This window comes from Sciurus carolinensis, chromosome 19, assembly GCF_902686445.1.
Source record: "Sciurus carolinensis chromosome 19, mSciCar1.2, whole genome shotgun sequence".
In the NCBI taxonomy this organism is placed as follows: Eukaryota; Metazoa; Chordata; class Mammalia; order Rodentia; family Sciuridae; genus Sciurus; species Sciurus carolinensis.
In genome coordinates this window covers 6,878,502-6,891,036 of record NC_062231.1, presented here as the reverse complement: position 1 = coordinate 6,891,036, position 12,535 = coordinate 6,878,502, and the positions used below count along the sequence as shown (strand labels likewise).

The following is a 12,535-nucleotide window of genomic DNA, read 5'->3' as shown; positions in this document are numbered from 1 at the left end:
GCCACCTACCACCCCTGCACCTCCTCACACCTGTGGACCACAGAAGAGCGAACCCACATCCTGCGACCTCTCCCCTCCAAATCTTCCCAGCCACCTGGCCTTCTTATGCCACTTGCCAGCATGGGAAACCGAGGCTCAGAGACTCCGTGCTGCACCCCTGATCTGGCAGCCCCAGGCCCCCAGAGCAAACTGCACAGTAAAAGCAGAAAGAACTCCACAAGGACATAAAGTAACAAAACACTTTTATTTTAAAAACAAGATCCTTCCGCCTCACCAGTGTCCTATAAAATCTGCCCCCATAAGGCACCTGGGGCTCCCCTGGCACACAGAAAGATCTAGCATCTTGCAAGACTGAGATCAAAGGGGAACCTGGGCAGGGCCGGCCACCTGGGACCAACTCTGTGACCCGGCCAGTGCGGGGCAGCTCGCTCTGGCTTCTGAGTGGTGACCTAACCTGAGGCTGGCCCATGGAGGGCTTCTCTCCTTGGCCAGGTCTGTCCTTACCAGGCTGGGTGAGGTGGGCAGAGCACTGGTTTGGACCACAGGCCACATAAACCACCTGTTGGCATTCTACTCTATGACAGGGTTGCGACAGACTTGACCCCAAAATTGACCTCTTGCAGCCTAAAAAAAAAAAAAATTTTTTTTTAATGGCTTATAAAGCCCTTGCCCCCTCAAGGGGCTTGGAGAGGTGCCATCTGAGGTGGGCTGCTTCCAATCTGGTCAGGTGTGACCTGCACCCAGATGGCTGGCTGGCTGGGTAAGTGTGTTTGCAGTGTTCTCAAAGAGGGGTCCCCTGGGTGGCAGCACCGGCATCTCCTTCTCTGGTCCCATCTGGACCTGAAGCAGCTGCCTGTAACAGGCCCTCCAGGGGACACCACTGCCATCTACTGCAGCCACCGTCGCCACCTAGCGCAGCCGCAGGTAGGCGGGGGCGGAGTAGTTGAAGAGCAGGAAGTCCATCTTGTAGAGATCAAAGAGGCGCCGCTGGTAGAAGGGGCTGATGTCCTGGAAGAGGCGCGCAGCCTGGTCCCGCGCCGGCACCGCTTTGGGCCGCGGCGGCGCGGGGAAGCGCAGACCCGACGCGCCCACCAAGCCCAGCACGAAAGCCGCGTCCTCCGCCAGCGTCTCGAACTTGCCCACGACGTCGTAGCGCAGGCGGCACGGGTGGCAGAGCGCGTGGGCGCGCTCCCAGTGCTCATTGAAGGGCTCGTCGCGCCGCGTGCGCGGGTCCAGCAGGTAAGCCAGGAACTCGGCGAAGCGCACATCGTGGCCGCGGGCCAGCGCATCGGGGTCCGCGCGCGGCCGCAGGCGCCGCACGATGCGCGTGCCATAGCGTCGCTGGAAGGTCGCGCTGTAGGGTCGCGCGAACTTGTTGCGGTAGGCGGACGCCAGGCGCTCAAAGGGCTCGCGCACGAACAGGAAGGCCAGGTAGGCGCGCAGGCGCCGGTTGATCTCCGCGGGGCTGTAGTCGGCCAGCGAGGGCAGGCGGCCGGGCGCGTGCGCCTCGTGCGCGGGAATGGAGCGAGGATCGCCGCGGGCTCGGCCGCTGAGCGCTAGCAGCACTCGCTTCCAGTTGGTGCAGGCCACCTTGGGCACGTAGCAGTAGAGCAGGCCGTGCGTGTCGTCCACCAGCACGTGGCGCAGGTCCTCGGGCCGCAACAGGCGCTGTCGCCGCGTGTGGCGGCTGCAGGCGCGGCGCAGCAGGTCGCGCCGCTGCCGGTGCACCTCCGCCAGGGGTGAGCGCGGAGCCTGCAGGCGACAGGGGCGCGCTTCAGAGCTGCTGGTCAAGGTGGGCGCCCCAATTCTAGGGCCACCCGGATGCGATGCGCCCAGGGACTCGGGCACCTGGATTACAACTCCGGATCTGCCACCAATCCCTGCGTGGTTTGGGCTGCACAATCTGCCCTGGACTTGGATTGAGGGCTAACGGGATCCAACCTGGCCGAGGTGTGGAGAAGGATGTGACTAGATAAGCTGGCAAGTATTGGGAGGAGTGCTCAGGATGAATGCGACAAGATCAGAATGAGCCCGATGAAGCAGAACTACGTCAAAATGGGCTCAGTGTGCCAGGCGCGGTGGCGCTCGCCTGCAATCCCAGCGCCTCTGGAGGCTGAGGAAGGAGGATCCCGAGTTCAAAACTAGCCTGAACCATTTAGGGAGACCCCAAGCAACTGAGCGAGGTCTTCTCTCAAAATAAAAAAAAAAAATTAAAAGGGCTGGGGATATGATTCAGCGGTTGGATGCCCCTGGGTTCAATCCCCATTACCAAAAAAAATGTTTTAATAATAGTTAAAAAAATTAAAAAGGGCTGGGGATGCGGCTCAGTGGTTAAGCGCCCCCGGGTTCAATTCCTGGTTCTAAAAAAATTTTAAAAAAAAAGATTAATGATATGTTTAACTTACAATGAGTGGGCTTCTCAGGATATAACGCCATCATAAATCAAGAAGTATACAGGTAGCGAGGCCGTGTACGCGCGTGCGTGCTGGGACCGGCGTGCGGGCCCAGGAGTTACACGCATGCGCAGTGGGTCGCCAGGTCGTCTGCTGGAGGTTAGAGAGGCTGGGGCTCCCTGAACCTTTCTTTGTCAGCCTGTCAACTAAAATTCTGGAGTAAACTACTGTCTCCCCACTGGCCTGCGGGCTCCCTGGGAATAGTCCATTTTACCTTCTTTTTTTTAATTTTATCTGGAACACACAGAACACTTGCTGGCACAGCGTGGCCTCGGGCTATCGCGGGAGGGATGAAGGATGGCAGGATAGGAGGGTGGAGACCCCAGGGGTCTCAATGTGTCAAGATTTGCCCAAGTCACGCTCACTGGGCAAAGCCTGGACTGGGAAACAAGGCCCTCCTTTTCCCAGTGGATACACGCAGGCGCGCTGGGGGTGCCAGCAGGCATCGGTGGGTTGGGTCTGTCCACTTACCCGGTCGAGGTCATAGAGGACCTGCAGGGGACTCCTCTTCTCCCCACCAAGCCAGCTGGAGACCAGGGCCCTGCTTTCAAATGCTGTGGGGACACAGGAAAGAAGTGTCAATGCCCTATCAGGGGCACTGGCTGTGGACTTGGGGGGTTTGGACACATCTGTCCTACCGCTGGGACTCAGTTTCCTTCCTGCATCTCGCCTGCCTCCCAGGGGCTCGATGAGGTGTGGGGAAACACCATGGGACCCGTGGACCACCAGGAAAGTGTCCTGCTCTCCAAGTTGGAGGAGGCCAGGAAAACAGGGACAAGAGACAGGAGGTACCTAGCCCTCTGGGAAAAGGCTGGAGCACACGCCTTCCCAGCTCCGTCTGCCCTCATTTCAGGCCCCCCTTGCTGGCACCAGATCCTGGGTGTGGGCACCCGGAAAGAGCTGGGTTGTGGTGGAGAGGGCACCGCAGGCTCTCAGGGGTGACCCACTGTGGACTAGGGAAGGGTGGATTTCCTGCCAGTACATGTATGGCCTCATGCACCAGAACCAGAGCTCTGGGGACAGGGACACAGTCTCATTGCTGCATTCTTTGGTTTCCCTAAAACTACAGAATAATCAGTTTATTAATGTTTATTCTTTTTCATTTATTATTATTATTATTATTATTATTATTATTATACCAGGGATTAACCCCAGGAGTGCTTAACCATTAAGCCACATCCTCAGCCCTTTTTATTTTTTTATTTTGAGACAGTTTCTCGCTAAGTTGTTCAGCACCTCACCAAGTAACTGAGGCTGGCCTCCAACTTTCAATCCTCCAGCATCAGCCTCCCGAGCTGCTGGGATGACAGTCGTGCGTGCACCACCACGCCCAGCTAAAATTCACTTTTTAAAGTGTGCAATTTATTGTTTCTTGGCATCTTCAGAATTTGTGCAATGAAATCATTCCCAAATATTAGTCATTAACGGTCATTCCTCCTGTCCCCCTAATGCCTACCCAGCGCCTGCCAATCACAGATGTACATAAGTGCATTTTATAGAAATGGAATCATATAAGAGGTCACAGAGCCTGGTATGTAGCACTGGGTGTTGAGTCTGAGGTGCAGGGGTGCATGGTTTATCCCAGCAACTCAAGAGGCTGAGGCAGGAGGATTGAAAGTTGGAGGCCAGCCTCAGCAATTTGGCAAGACCCTGTCTCAAAGGGTCTGGGGGTGTAGCTTAGTGGTAGAGCGCCCCCTGGTGTCAATGCTCAATACTGGGGAAAAATTAAAAAAAAAAAAAAACCTTGGCTAAAGGAATGAATGACAGCTGGATTGGCCCTGCTCTCGCTCCAGAACCTACTGTGTGTAACTAAGACCCACTGTGCAGGGTCCCCTGCCACCTCAGGCTCCCTCCACACCCCAGGCCATGCCACATGTCCCTTAACAAGAGCCAGAGTCCCCTACGACCAGGGCATCGGGAGGGAGGCAGAAGCTCTGGAAGCTTCAGGCCTGCCTGTGACCCCTGGGGGTCATGGATGGTTCTAGAACTTGAATTTCTCCCTCCAGACTCAGACTCAGGGGTCTCTGAGGGTCCTGTGGCTGCCTTCCCGGAACAGCACTCCCCAGAGGAGAGCTGAGAGCAGAGGCAGCCATGTTGGCTGGTCCCTCCAGGCAGGGACGGCCCCGGGCCGCCAGGCTGCTGGCCTAGGTATACAGCAGTCCCAGCCAGCTGAGCCCGTGGGGCACCTCTCACCACCCAGAGAGAAGGCCAGTCTTGTCATCATCTGGCAGGTGAGAGTCGTCCCTCTAGCCCGAGGTCACCCAGGGAAGGGCTGCGTGCCCAGGGTCACAGCTGGGGACTGAAGTGCCCACCGGCGCTGGGCAGTGGGCAGGGGCGAGAGGAGCAGCCCGTCTATTCCAGGGTCCCGGGTTTGGCCCGGAAGCGCCAGCCTTGCCTGGAGCCTGTTATTTCCTGGGCTGATCACAGACTGCAGCAGAGTGGGTTGGAGTCCCCAGGGGCCAGCGCGGCATCAGAGAAGAGTCCAGAATAGCTGTGGCCCCTGATTACAGGGCAGGGCCGCCTCTGCTCCCGCCCACGCCTGCCCAGCACCCAGACCACAGGGGGCCCGGGCCTGTTGGGATGGGCAGGCCGGCCGTGGAGGGGGACCGAGGAGGGCCAGAGGATCAAAAGGGGGATGCCCTGAGGTTCCCCTGGCGACAGCCTCAAATAGGGCCACACCAGGGCACCCCCCTTTCCAATCCCATTACCCGGATCCACCTTGGCCGGTGTCCTCAGCTCCGAGTCCCTCCCAGTCCCAGGGAAGGGCCCGGGCCTGAGCTAAGGCCTGGTCACTTAGGGCGGCCACAGCAAAACCACTGGGGGAGGGGGAGGGGCTCCGCTTTGAAACCGGAAACGCAGAAGCAGCAGGAAGTGAGGGAGGGGCCGAGGGGAGGGGGCAGGGTGTCCAGGAGACCAGAGAGGAGGGAGGGAGGGGGACCTGGCTGGGGGAAGGAGACGCAGACTCAGGGCAACAGGGTGGTGAGCCCGTGTCACCTCAGCAGAGCCCAGAGCAGGCCAGCTGGGGTTGAGGGGCGGAAGGCTCCGGTGGGTGACTGCCCAGGCAGGCTGGGTCCCCCGCCTGCAGGGCCAGGCTAAGCCTGCCACCATACAGAGCCCAGCTCCGGTTGTCCCAGGAAGGCGGGCTTCCCCCAGCCAGGTCCTGGTGTGGCACAGAACGTCCCGTGGCAGGCGGCAGTGCCCTGGGAATCCAGGGTGGCTGCCACCCAGCGCGGGGCTGGACTCTTGTGCCTTGTGCATGGACGACGGTTCCTCCTCTCAGGTGGAAACTGTAGTTATTCCCATTGATCAGATAGGAAAACTGAGGCCAGGAGGCCCCGGAACGCGGCCCCAGTCCTCAAAGCTCACCCGCTGGGCCTGAACGGTATCGGACCCGACCCTGGGAGACCAGCGCCGGCCTCCTTCGCGCCCCACCGTCCTGTCCCTTGGGTGGCCGCTCACTCTGCCCCTCTCCCCTCCCCCGCGGGCCAGCAGTCTCTGTTTGACAAATGCCAGGCCAGGGAGGGAAGGCCACTAGCTCAAGGTCACACAGTGGCGGGACGCAGGGGGACACTTGCAGACCTCACTTTGTGAGGCCTCCAAGTGCCGCCCAGAGAATCCTGCCACACGCCGGCCAGGCCCCTCGCCACCCTGCTCCCAGCCAGGGAGGGGCTCCTGCCTGCCCTCTAGGGGTCCAGGGCCCAGGTCGCCATGTGGGGAGCCGCAGTACTTGGAGACGCCCGCGTCCTGTGAGCAGAGATTACGACACCCGGTTTCTGGTTAATAAGTTCTAGCTGGTCGGGGTGTTGCAAGATGGGGGCAGCAGACACAGCCAGCCCCACAGCACGGCCCCGGGGAGCCCGGCAGCGGCTGCTGGGCTCTGTCCCCAACCACCGCCTCCCACAAGCGGGGGCAACCTGCCGGCTCCAGAGTCCAGGGCGTCCCCTACCACGGGGAGGCCTCAGGGAGGAACAGGTTGGACAAGCCCATCGGCCTTCGTTAATTTATATTTTTGGAGTAAAAAAGGTCTCTCCCCTTGCATTCCATCCACACTCTATTCCCCGGCCGCCTGGGAATGATCTAGATCATTCTTGGGGATTGTCCCAGCACTTCTGACTCCAGAACGATTAGCACCCCAACTTCCACCTCCTGCAACACAGCCAGCCCAGGCAGGACCCACGGCTTCGCCCAGGACAGTCGAGGGATCCTACCCACCAGTCTGCCATCTCTTCATATTCCACTTTGGTGACCTCGGAATCCACCTGATTTCCCACTGACTCAGCTCACGACATTTCACAACCCCTCCTGCCCACCTTCCCTCAGCTCCAACCACCGTGGCCTTCCCTCCTGCCTCAGGGCCTCTGCACTGGCCGTTCCCTCTGCCTGAGATGCTTTTCCAGGAGTCTTGAAAGGAGCAGGTATGGCTCACTGATCAGATCTCAACTCAGATGCCGCAAACAGAGCCTCTCTAACCGACCTAAATCAGGGCTCCACACCCGGGTCTTCCACGATTCTCCTATTATTTTATTCGCAATTATTCATGTTGAAATCATCTGATTTGTGTGGGGGTTGACCCCTCCTGAAGATCAGTTCTAAAAGGAAGGCTAATGTTACCTCACCCCATGTCGACGACTATTGACTTGGAAAGATGTTCATTTTGAATATTAATTTAAAACTGAGAGCCACAGGAAAAGCCACCTTCTAGCCTGCCATTCAAGTCCATTCATGACCAGTTCCCTTTCTGACTTCCGCTCCATCACGCCTTCTCAGAGACCCTGAGCCCCACGCCTAACACAACACCCACACCCCATTTCACCCCTCCATGCTGTGACCTGGGCCATTCTTCTGCCTACGATTTCCTCTCCTCATTTTCCCATCCGGTAAACTCCTATGCATCCTTCAAAACCCCAACCCAAATACCTCTGCTCTGCAGAGTGGAAAGAATAAGGACTTGGGGTTGAAACTGGCATTTAATCCCCCTTCTTCCTGCTTGAACAAATCACTTGCTTTCTCTTGATCTCAGTTGCTTCCTCTGCAAACTAGTATTACCGGTTTCTGGTCTTTGGGGTTGAGCTTGCCGCCAAGATGGCTGTTCCCCTGGTACTCTCTGGAGGTGCCTCTGAGCTGGGGACACTCCCATGGCATCTGAGATGGACATCAGCGCCTGGCGAGTCTCTATGAATTCACGCCAGCAAGCGCTTCTTCTCTTTTGCTGGTTCACCTGATTCCTCTCCTGGGGGAAACCGGCTGGAGGGCCATTCCTCGTGGCTCTATTCCCATTGGCTGGGATAAGCATGTGACCTAGGCCTGGCCAATCAGTGCATCCCACCGCTTCCCGCCAGAGCAACTGGCTCAGAGATGGACAGCAGTGTGATCCAATCCAAGCCGAGGAGAGACTTCCTTGGAACTTGCTGGAACTCTGGGTCAAGGGACCCTCTTTGCCCTGGGTCTGCTAAGGTGTCAAGGCTCAAAGTACAGTTATCCCAGGGAAAAGCCAGATCTAAAGCTGGATGTGATTTGAGACCCTGGATCTCTGCAACCCAGCGAAGCCACATCCTGACTTCTCAGTTCCATATTCAGAAAAATTCCTTTCGGGGCTGAGCTGGCGGAAGGGACATGTTCTCAGCGACCAGTGCTACCATGGCTGGTCCCCGGGCTCTGACTCCACATCCTCTTGAGTAGGCACCGATCAGGTCCAGGGAAGGGGTCCAGATGTGCAGAACAAGGCGATGGTACCCCCCAGAGGCAGGGGGCTGGGGCCCACAGGGACCAGGTGGCAGGCAGTGGACAGGGACCAGGTAGGAGGCCATGTGCCTGCTGAGGCCTCTTCGGGCTGCGCCAGCAACATCTATGCTGCAGGGTTCCACGGTTGAGTCTCCAGGACCCTGTTCTGCCCTAGGGCTATGGGTATCCCATCCCTGGCCAGTCAGGTGCCATGTTTGATGCCCTGGCCTGTTGGCTTTCCGTAGTCACTGGGCGTTGCTGCATTTAGTCTGCACAGACCAAAATAGCATCATCCTGGGGGGCAGGCGGGGAAGGACAGTGCAGATAATGAATGACTGGGTCAGGAAGACGGGGGCTGAAGATTGTACCGAAGGTAGGAATGAGGCAGGATATGGGGGAGGGGTGCGTGCATTGCCCGGATGGTGGGCACAGCCAAGGTTAGGAAGGGCTAATAAGAGTCATAGGATTGAACTCAGGGGTGCTAACCACTGAGCCACACCCCCAGCCCTTTTTTATATTTTATTTAGAGACAGGGTCTCGCTGAGTTGCTGAGGGCCTTGCTAAGAGGCTGAGGCTGGCCTCTAATTTGCGATCCTCCTGCCTCAGCCTCCCAAGCCACTGGGATCACAGGTGTGCTCCAGAGCAGCACCTGACAAGAGTCCCCTCCTGTTTGCCTTATCCATGGTGAGTATGGGGATGGATTCTCAGCACCACATAAATAAATAATTAAAGGTTAAAAAGGGGGGGGGGAGCTGGAGATGTGGCTCAGTGGTAGAGGATCATTGGGTTCAATCCCTAATTATAAATAATAATTTGTTTAAAAATTGGATAAAGGAGGTGGCCAGGAAAAAGGTGGCTCCTGGGAGACATGGAGACATGCAGACATTCAGCACCCCAGAACCCAGACACTGAGGTGTCCTCTCCCACGCCCCTCGCTCTGAGCAGCAGGAGCCTGTTCCCTGTCGAGACAGGTAAACATCTGTCTACGGAATGACTGGGTAGAAGAGGCGGTGACAGCCGCAGACACCGGGACCACACCCCAGACGGTGCCAGGGGACAGTCTGCTCAGCTCCACCTGAGGAGCACCCCCCCACCGCCAGCCAGCTCCTGGATGGGGGGGTGCTGGACAGAGGGAGCTCAGGAGGCATGGAGGGGACACCGCGGAGGGCAGGGGGAGTGGGCAGAGGCCTGGTGGCCACCGGCAGGGCCTCCACCCCAGGGGAGGTTGAGGCAGAGCCAGAGAAGGAAGTTCCTCACCCCAAGGCTGCAGGGAGCTCGGTGCCATTCCTAAGGACACCCAGGTGAGGGCCCGGTACGTCCTTGCTGTCCACCTCCACGTGCAAGTTCACCCCCCAGCAGCCCTAGAAGGAAGGGCTGAGCAGCCCATTTTATAGATGGGACCACTGAGGCCATGCCAGGGGAGGGATGGCCACGAGCAGATGAGGCTTGTGGAGCGGCCCCCCCAGCCACCAGCCTGGATCCAGCTGGATTTCTCCACGGGTGACTGCCATGCTGAAACAGCTCCCTGGGTCCCCATTCCTTGGGTCACCCTAATCTCAGTGTCCCACCGTCCCTGCCCTCCCTGAGATATGGAGCCCAGGCTTGGCGGGTTCGCACAGAGCCCACACTAGGGATGGGAAGGCTCAGAGAGACCCCCAGACTGCGCACACACACACAGAGCCACCAGGATCAGGCTCCAGCTCCAGAAAGATCGTGTAGCTGGCTCTTGGCCATCTACACTGGTCCTCTCTGACCTCAGTCTCCTCCTCTATGAAATGGGTGGGTGGGAGATTTTAAAAGAGAACCCCAGGAGATTCCAAGTGCAGACTCTGCTCATCCCTGGCCAGGGAGTGGGTGCTGAGCCCTGCGGAGTCACGGCTGGCTGTCCCATTTCCCCCGCCAGACCTCGAGGTGGGTCCAGAGAAGCACCAAGTCCTTCTCGAGGTGTGGACTGCAGGGTGCACACATGGACAACTGAAGAGAATCAAGTGTCCCCTCGAAGTGACGACCCTGCTCACATCGGTTACATCCAGGGGTTTCCAAGCATAAAGGTAAATGCGACCACGTTCCAGGATTGGCCAAAAGCCCTCCACCACCAGGACTCAGGCTGCGGGGAGGGACAGATGGGTCGCCTCTCCCAGGCGTTGGGAGACCAATGGGAGCAATACACTCGCGGGGCAGAAGTTGGATGGGGGCAGGGGGAGGTCTGGAGGCTGAGTCCCACCGCACGGTGCCACCGCCTGTCATTCCTGCCTCCCAGGCAGGGAGGAGACGGCAGATGCCCCCACGATCCTCAAGGGGACAGGCCGCTGATGGGGATGGGACTGGGTTCGCGGAGGGGCGGCCGGAGCGGGGCTGTCACTCACCCGGGCGCAGGGCGCGGGGCGCGGCGCACAGGAGCAGGAGCGCAGCGCCCAGACACGCGGCCACCGACGCGCGCCGCCGCCAGGAGCAGCGCCTCCCCATGCTGTGCCCAGCGCGCGGCGGGGCTGCAGTCTGCTGCGTCGCGCGGGGGACATCGGTGCCGGGCTCCAGGACCCGCCCTAGGACCCGCCCGGCCCGCCCAGGTGGCGCGTACCATCCAGCGCGGCGCAGGGGTGCGGGGCGCGGGTGTGGGTCGCGGCAGCTGGACCCCCACCAGGCACTCGGACCCTGTTGGCCCCTGGAGACTGGGGAGGTGGGTCTTGCAGATAGGGACATGCGGTCTTGGTCCTCTGCCCCCACCGGACAGAGTGGGCCACTCTGGGCGGAGACCGGGTGGGTGGGAACTCTCTCGGGGCAGAGTCTCCGCCTCCTAGAGTTTGTCCTGCGGTGCCACCATCCTCCCAAGGCCGAGAAGCATCTTTTTAGTGGCGAAGTGGGACGGACCGGTCCCTCCAGGCTAATGTCCCTTGCCGTTTTGCTTCCTTCCATTCCAGGGACCCAGGGGCTGGTCTGGGATGAGCCAAGGTGTGGCCCCTGTATATGACTCAGATCAGGCACAAGAGTGTCCCTTCTTTCCCCCCAAGACCATCCTGCGCCCTAGCTTTGCTGCCAGACTACCGGATCTGATTTCTAGCTCATGCAGGTCTTGTCCGGCCTCTGGAAGGGGGAGGAGCCCCTCAGACATGTCCCCCTATTGTAAATCCTGTTGTGCCTCATCTTATGTCACCCACAATAGTTCAGGCACCAGACAAGTCCTCAGAACTTGCCTTCAAAGATAAAGAAGATCAGGCCGCGTTCAGTGGCCCACGCCTGTAATTGGGAGGCTGAGGCAGGAGGATCACAAGTTGGAGGCCAGCCTCAGCAATTTAGTGAGGCCCTAAGCAACTCAGTGAGACCCTGTTTCTAAATAAAATATAGAAAGGGCTGGGGAGGTGGTTTAGTGGTGAAGTGCCCCTGGGTTCAATCCCCAACACCCCAAAAAGCAGAAGGACAGGGAGTCTAGCTGAAGTGCCTAATATGTCCAAGACTCTGGGTTCCATCCCCAGCCCTGTGAATAAAAGGAAGCTAGCTGTTTGCAGTGGCCCAGCCTTTAATCCTGGTGACTTGGAGGCTGAGGCAGGAGGATTGCTAGTTCAAGGCCAGCCTGGGCAACCTAGCTAGATCCTGTCTCACAATAAAAAGTAAAAAGGGTTGGGGGTCGAGCACCCCGAGTTCATTCCCCAGTAGAAAAAGAAGGAGAAAAAGACACCCGCTAGCCTTGACCCCCATGGTCCTGCCGTCCAGAAGTCTGGTTGTGAGGACCTCCAGGGTGCCACAGACTCTGTGGTGTGTTCTTGGAACCAGTGTTTGCTGGTGTGAGCTGTGGGATAGGACAGTGCCTTCCACTCAGTTTCTTAACCGCTCTTGGAAAATCTGGTGCCCGAATCCCGCTGGTGTCACTTACCAGCTGTGTGAGAGCAGGAACATCACCTACCCTCTCTGTGCCCCAGTTCCCTGTACAAAGGGATAACACTAAACCTCACAATGTCGTGGAGATGAAATGCTTAAAGAATATTGAGTAAGTTGTGCTGGCTTTAAGCACCTCCCGCTGGTCCCCAGACTGGCCCGGGACCCAGAGATTTCAAGTATCAACGTCCCCTGCCAGCGCCAAAGATCACCTAAACCCCCATTCCTGAGTTTCCCCAGACCTGCCTTCCCAGGTACCCAGACCTGCCCGGGAGTCCTGCGTGCATCTTGGCTTTTTAGGCTGCCACCTGGTGGCCAGAGTTGAGAACAACATCTCAGCCTCTCTGCCTTTAGAGATGGTCCTGGAGATGGGGGTCCTAGGAAGCCCACCAGGAAGGTTCTTGGAGTCGGAAGGTGCAGATGCTTGGCCAGAGGCCCAGGGTCTCAGTAGTTTCCCTGAGATGTCACTTGCCGTGTCCTGCTGTCCCACC

At 58.5% G+C, this 12,535-nt stretch overlaps 1 protein-coding gene across 2 annotated transcripts; it reads right to left on the bottom strand.

The window, feature by feature from the left end:
* Positions 1–231: 231 nt before the first annotated feature.
* Chst13 (carbohydrate sulfotransferase 13) lies at positions 232–10,809 on the bottom strand. 2 transcript variants are annotated; one of them, XM_047534896.1, is made up of 4 exons: positions 10,541–10,648; positions 7,500–8,468; positions 2,925–3,007; positions 232–1,752 (listed from the first exon to the last, which is right to left on the bottom strand). In XM_047534896.1, exons 2-4 carry the CDS (start codon positions 7,744–7,746, stop codon positions 910–912), a joined length of 1,173 nt encoding a protein of 390 aa, XP_047390852.1. In that variant the 5' UTR covers positions 7,747–8,468; positions 10,541–10,648; the 3' UTR covers positions 232–909. The 2 variants fall into 2 exon arrangements, with proteins under 2 accessions (XP_047390852.1, XP_047390853.1); XM_047534897.1 differs by lacking the exon at positions 7,500–8,468 and having other exon boundaries at positions 10,541–10,809.
* Positions 10,810–12,535: the final 1,726 nt, after the last annotated feature.

Bases quoted from the DNA above. Each gene is read 5' to 3' on its own strand.
- Chst13 (XM_047534896.1), bottom strand. From the start codon at position 7,746: ATGCTTATCCCAGCCAATGGGAATAGAGCCACGAGGAATGGCCCTCCA. The intron at 3,008-7,499 runs GTAATACTAGTT...GTGTCCCCACAG, and splicing joins ACCCCAAAGACCAGAAACCG to CATTTGAAAGCAGGGCCCTG. The intron at 1,753-2,924 runs GTAAGTGGACAG...TGTCGCCTGCAG, and splicing joins TCCTCTATGACCTCGACCGG to GCTCCGCGCTCACCCCTGGC.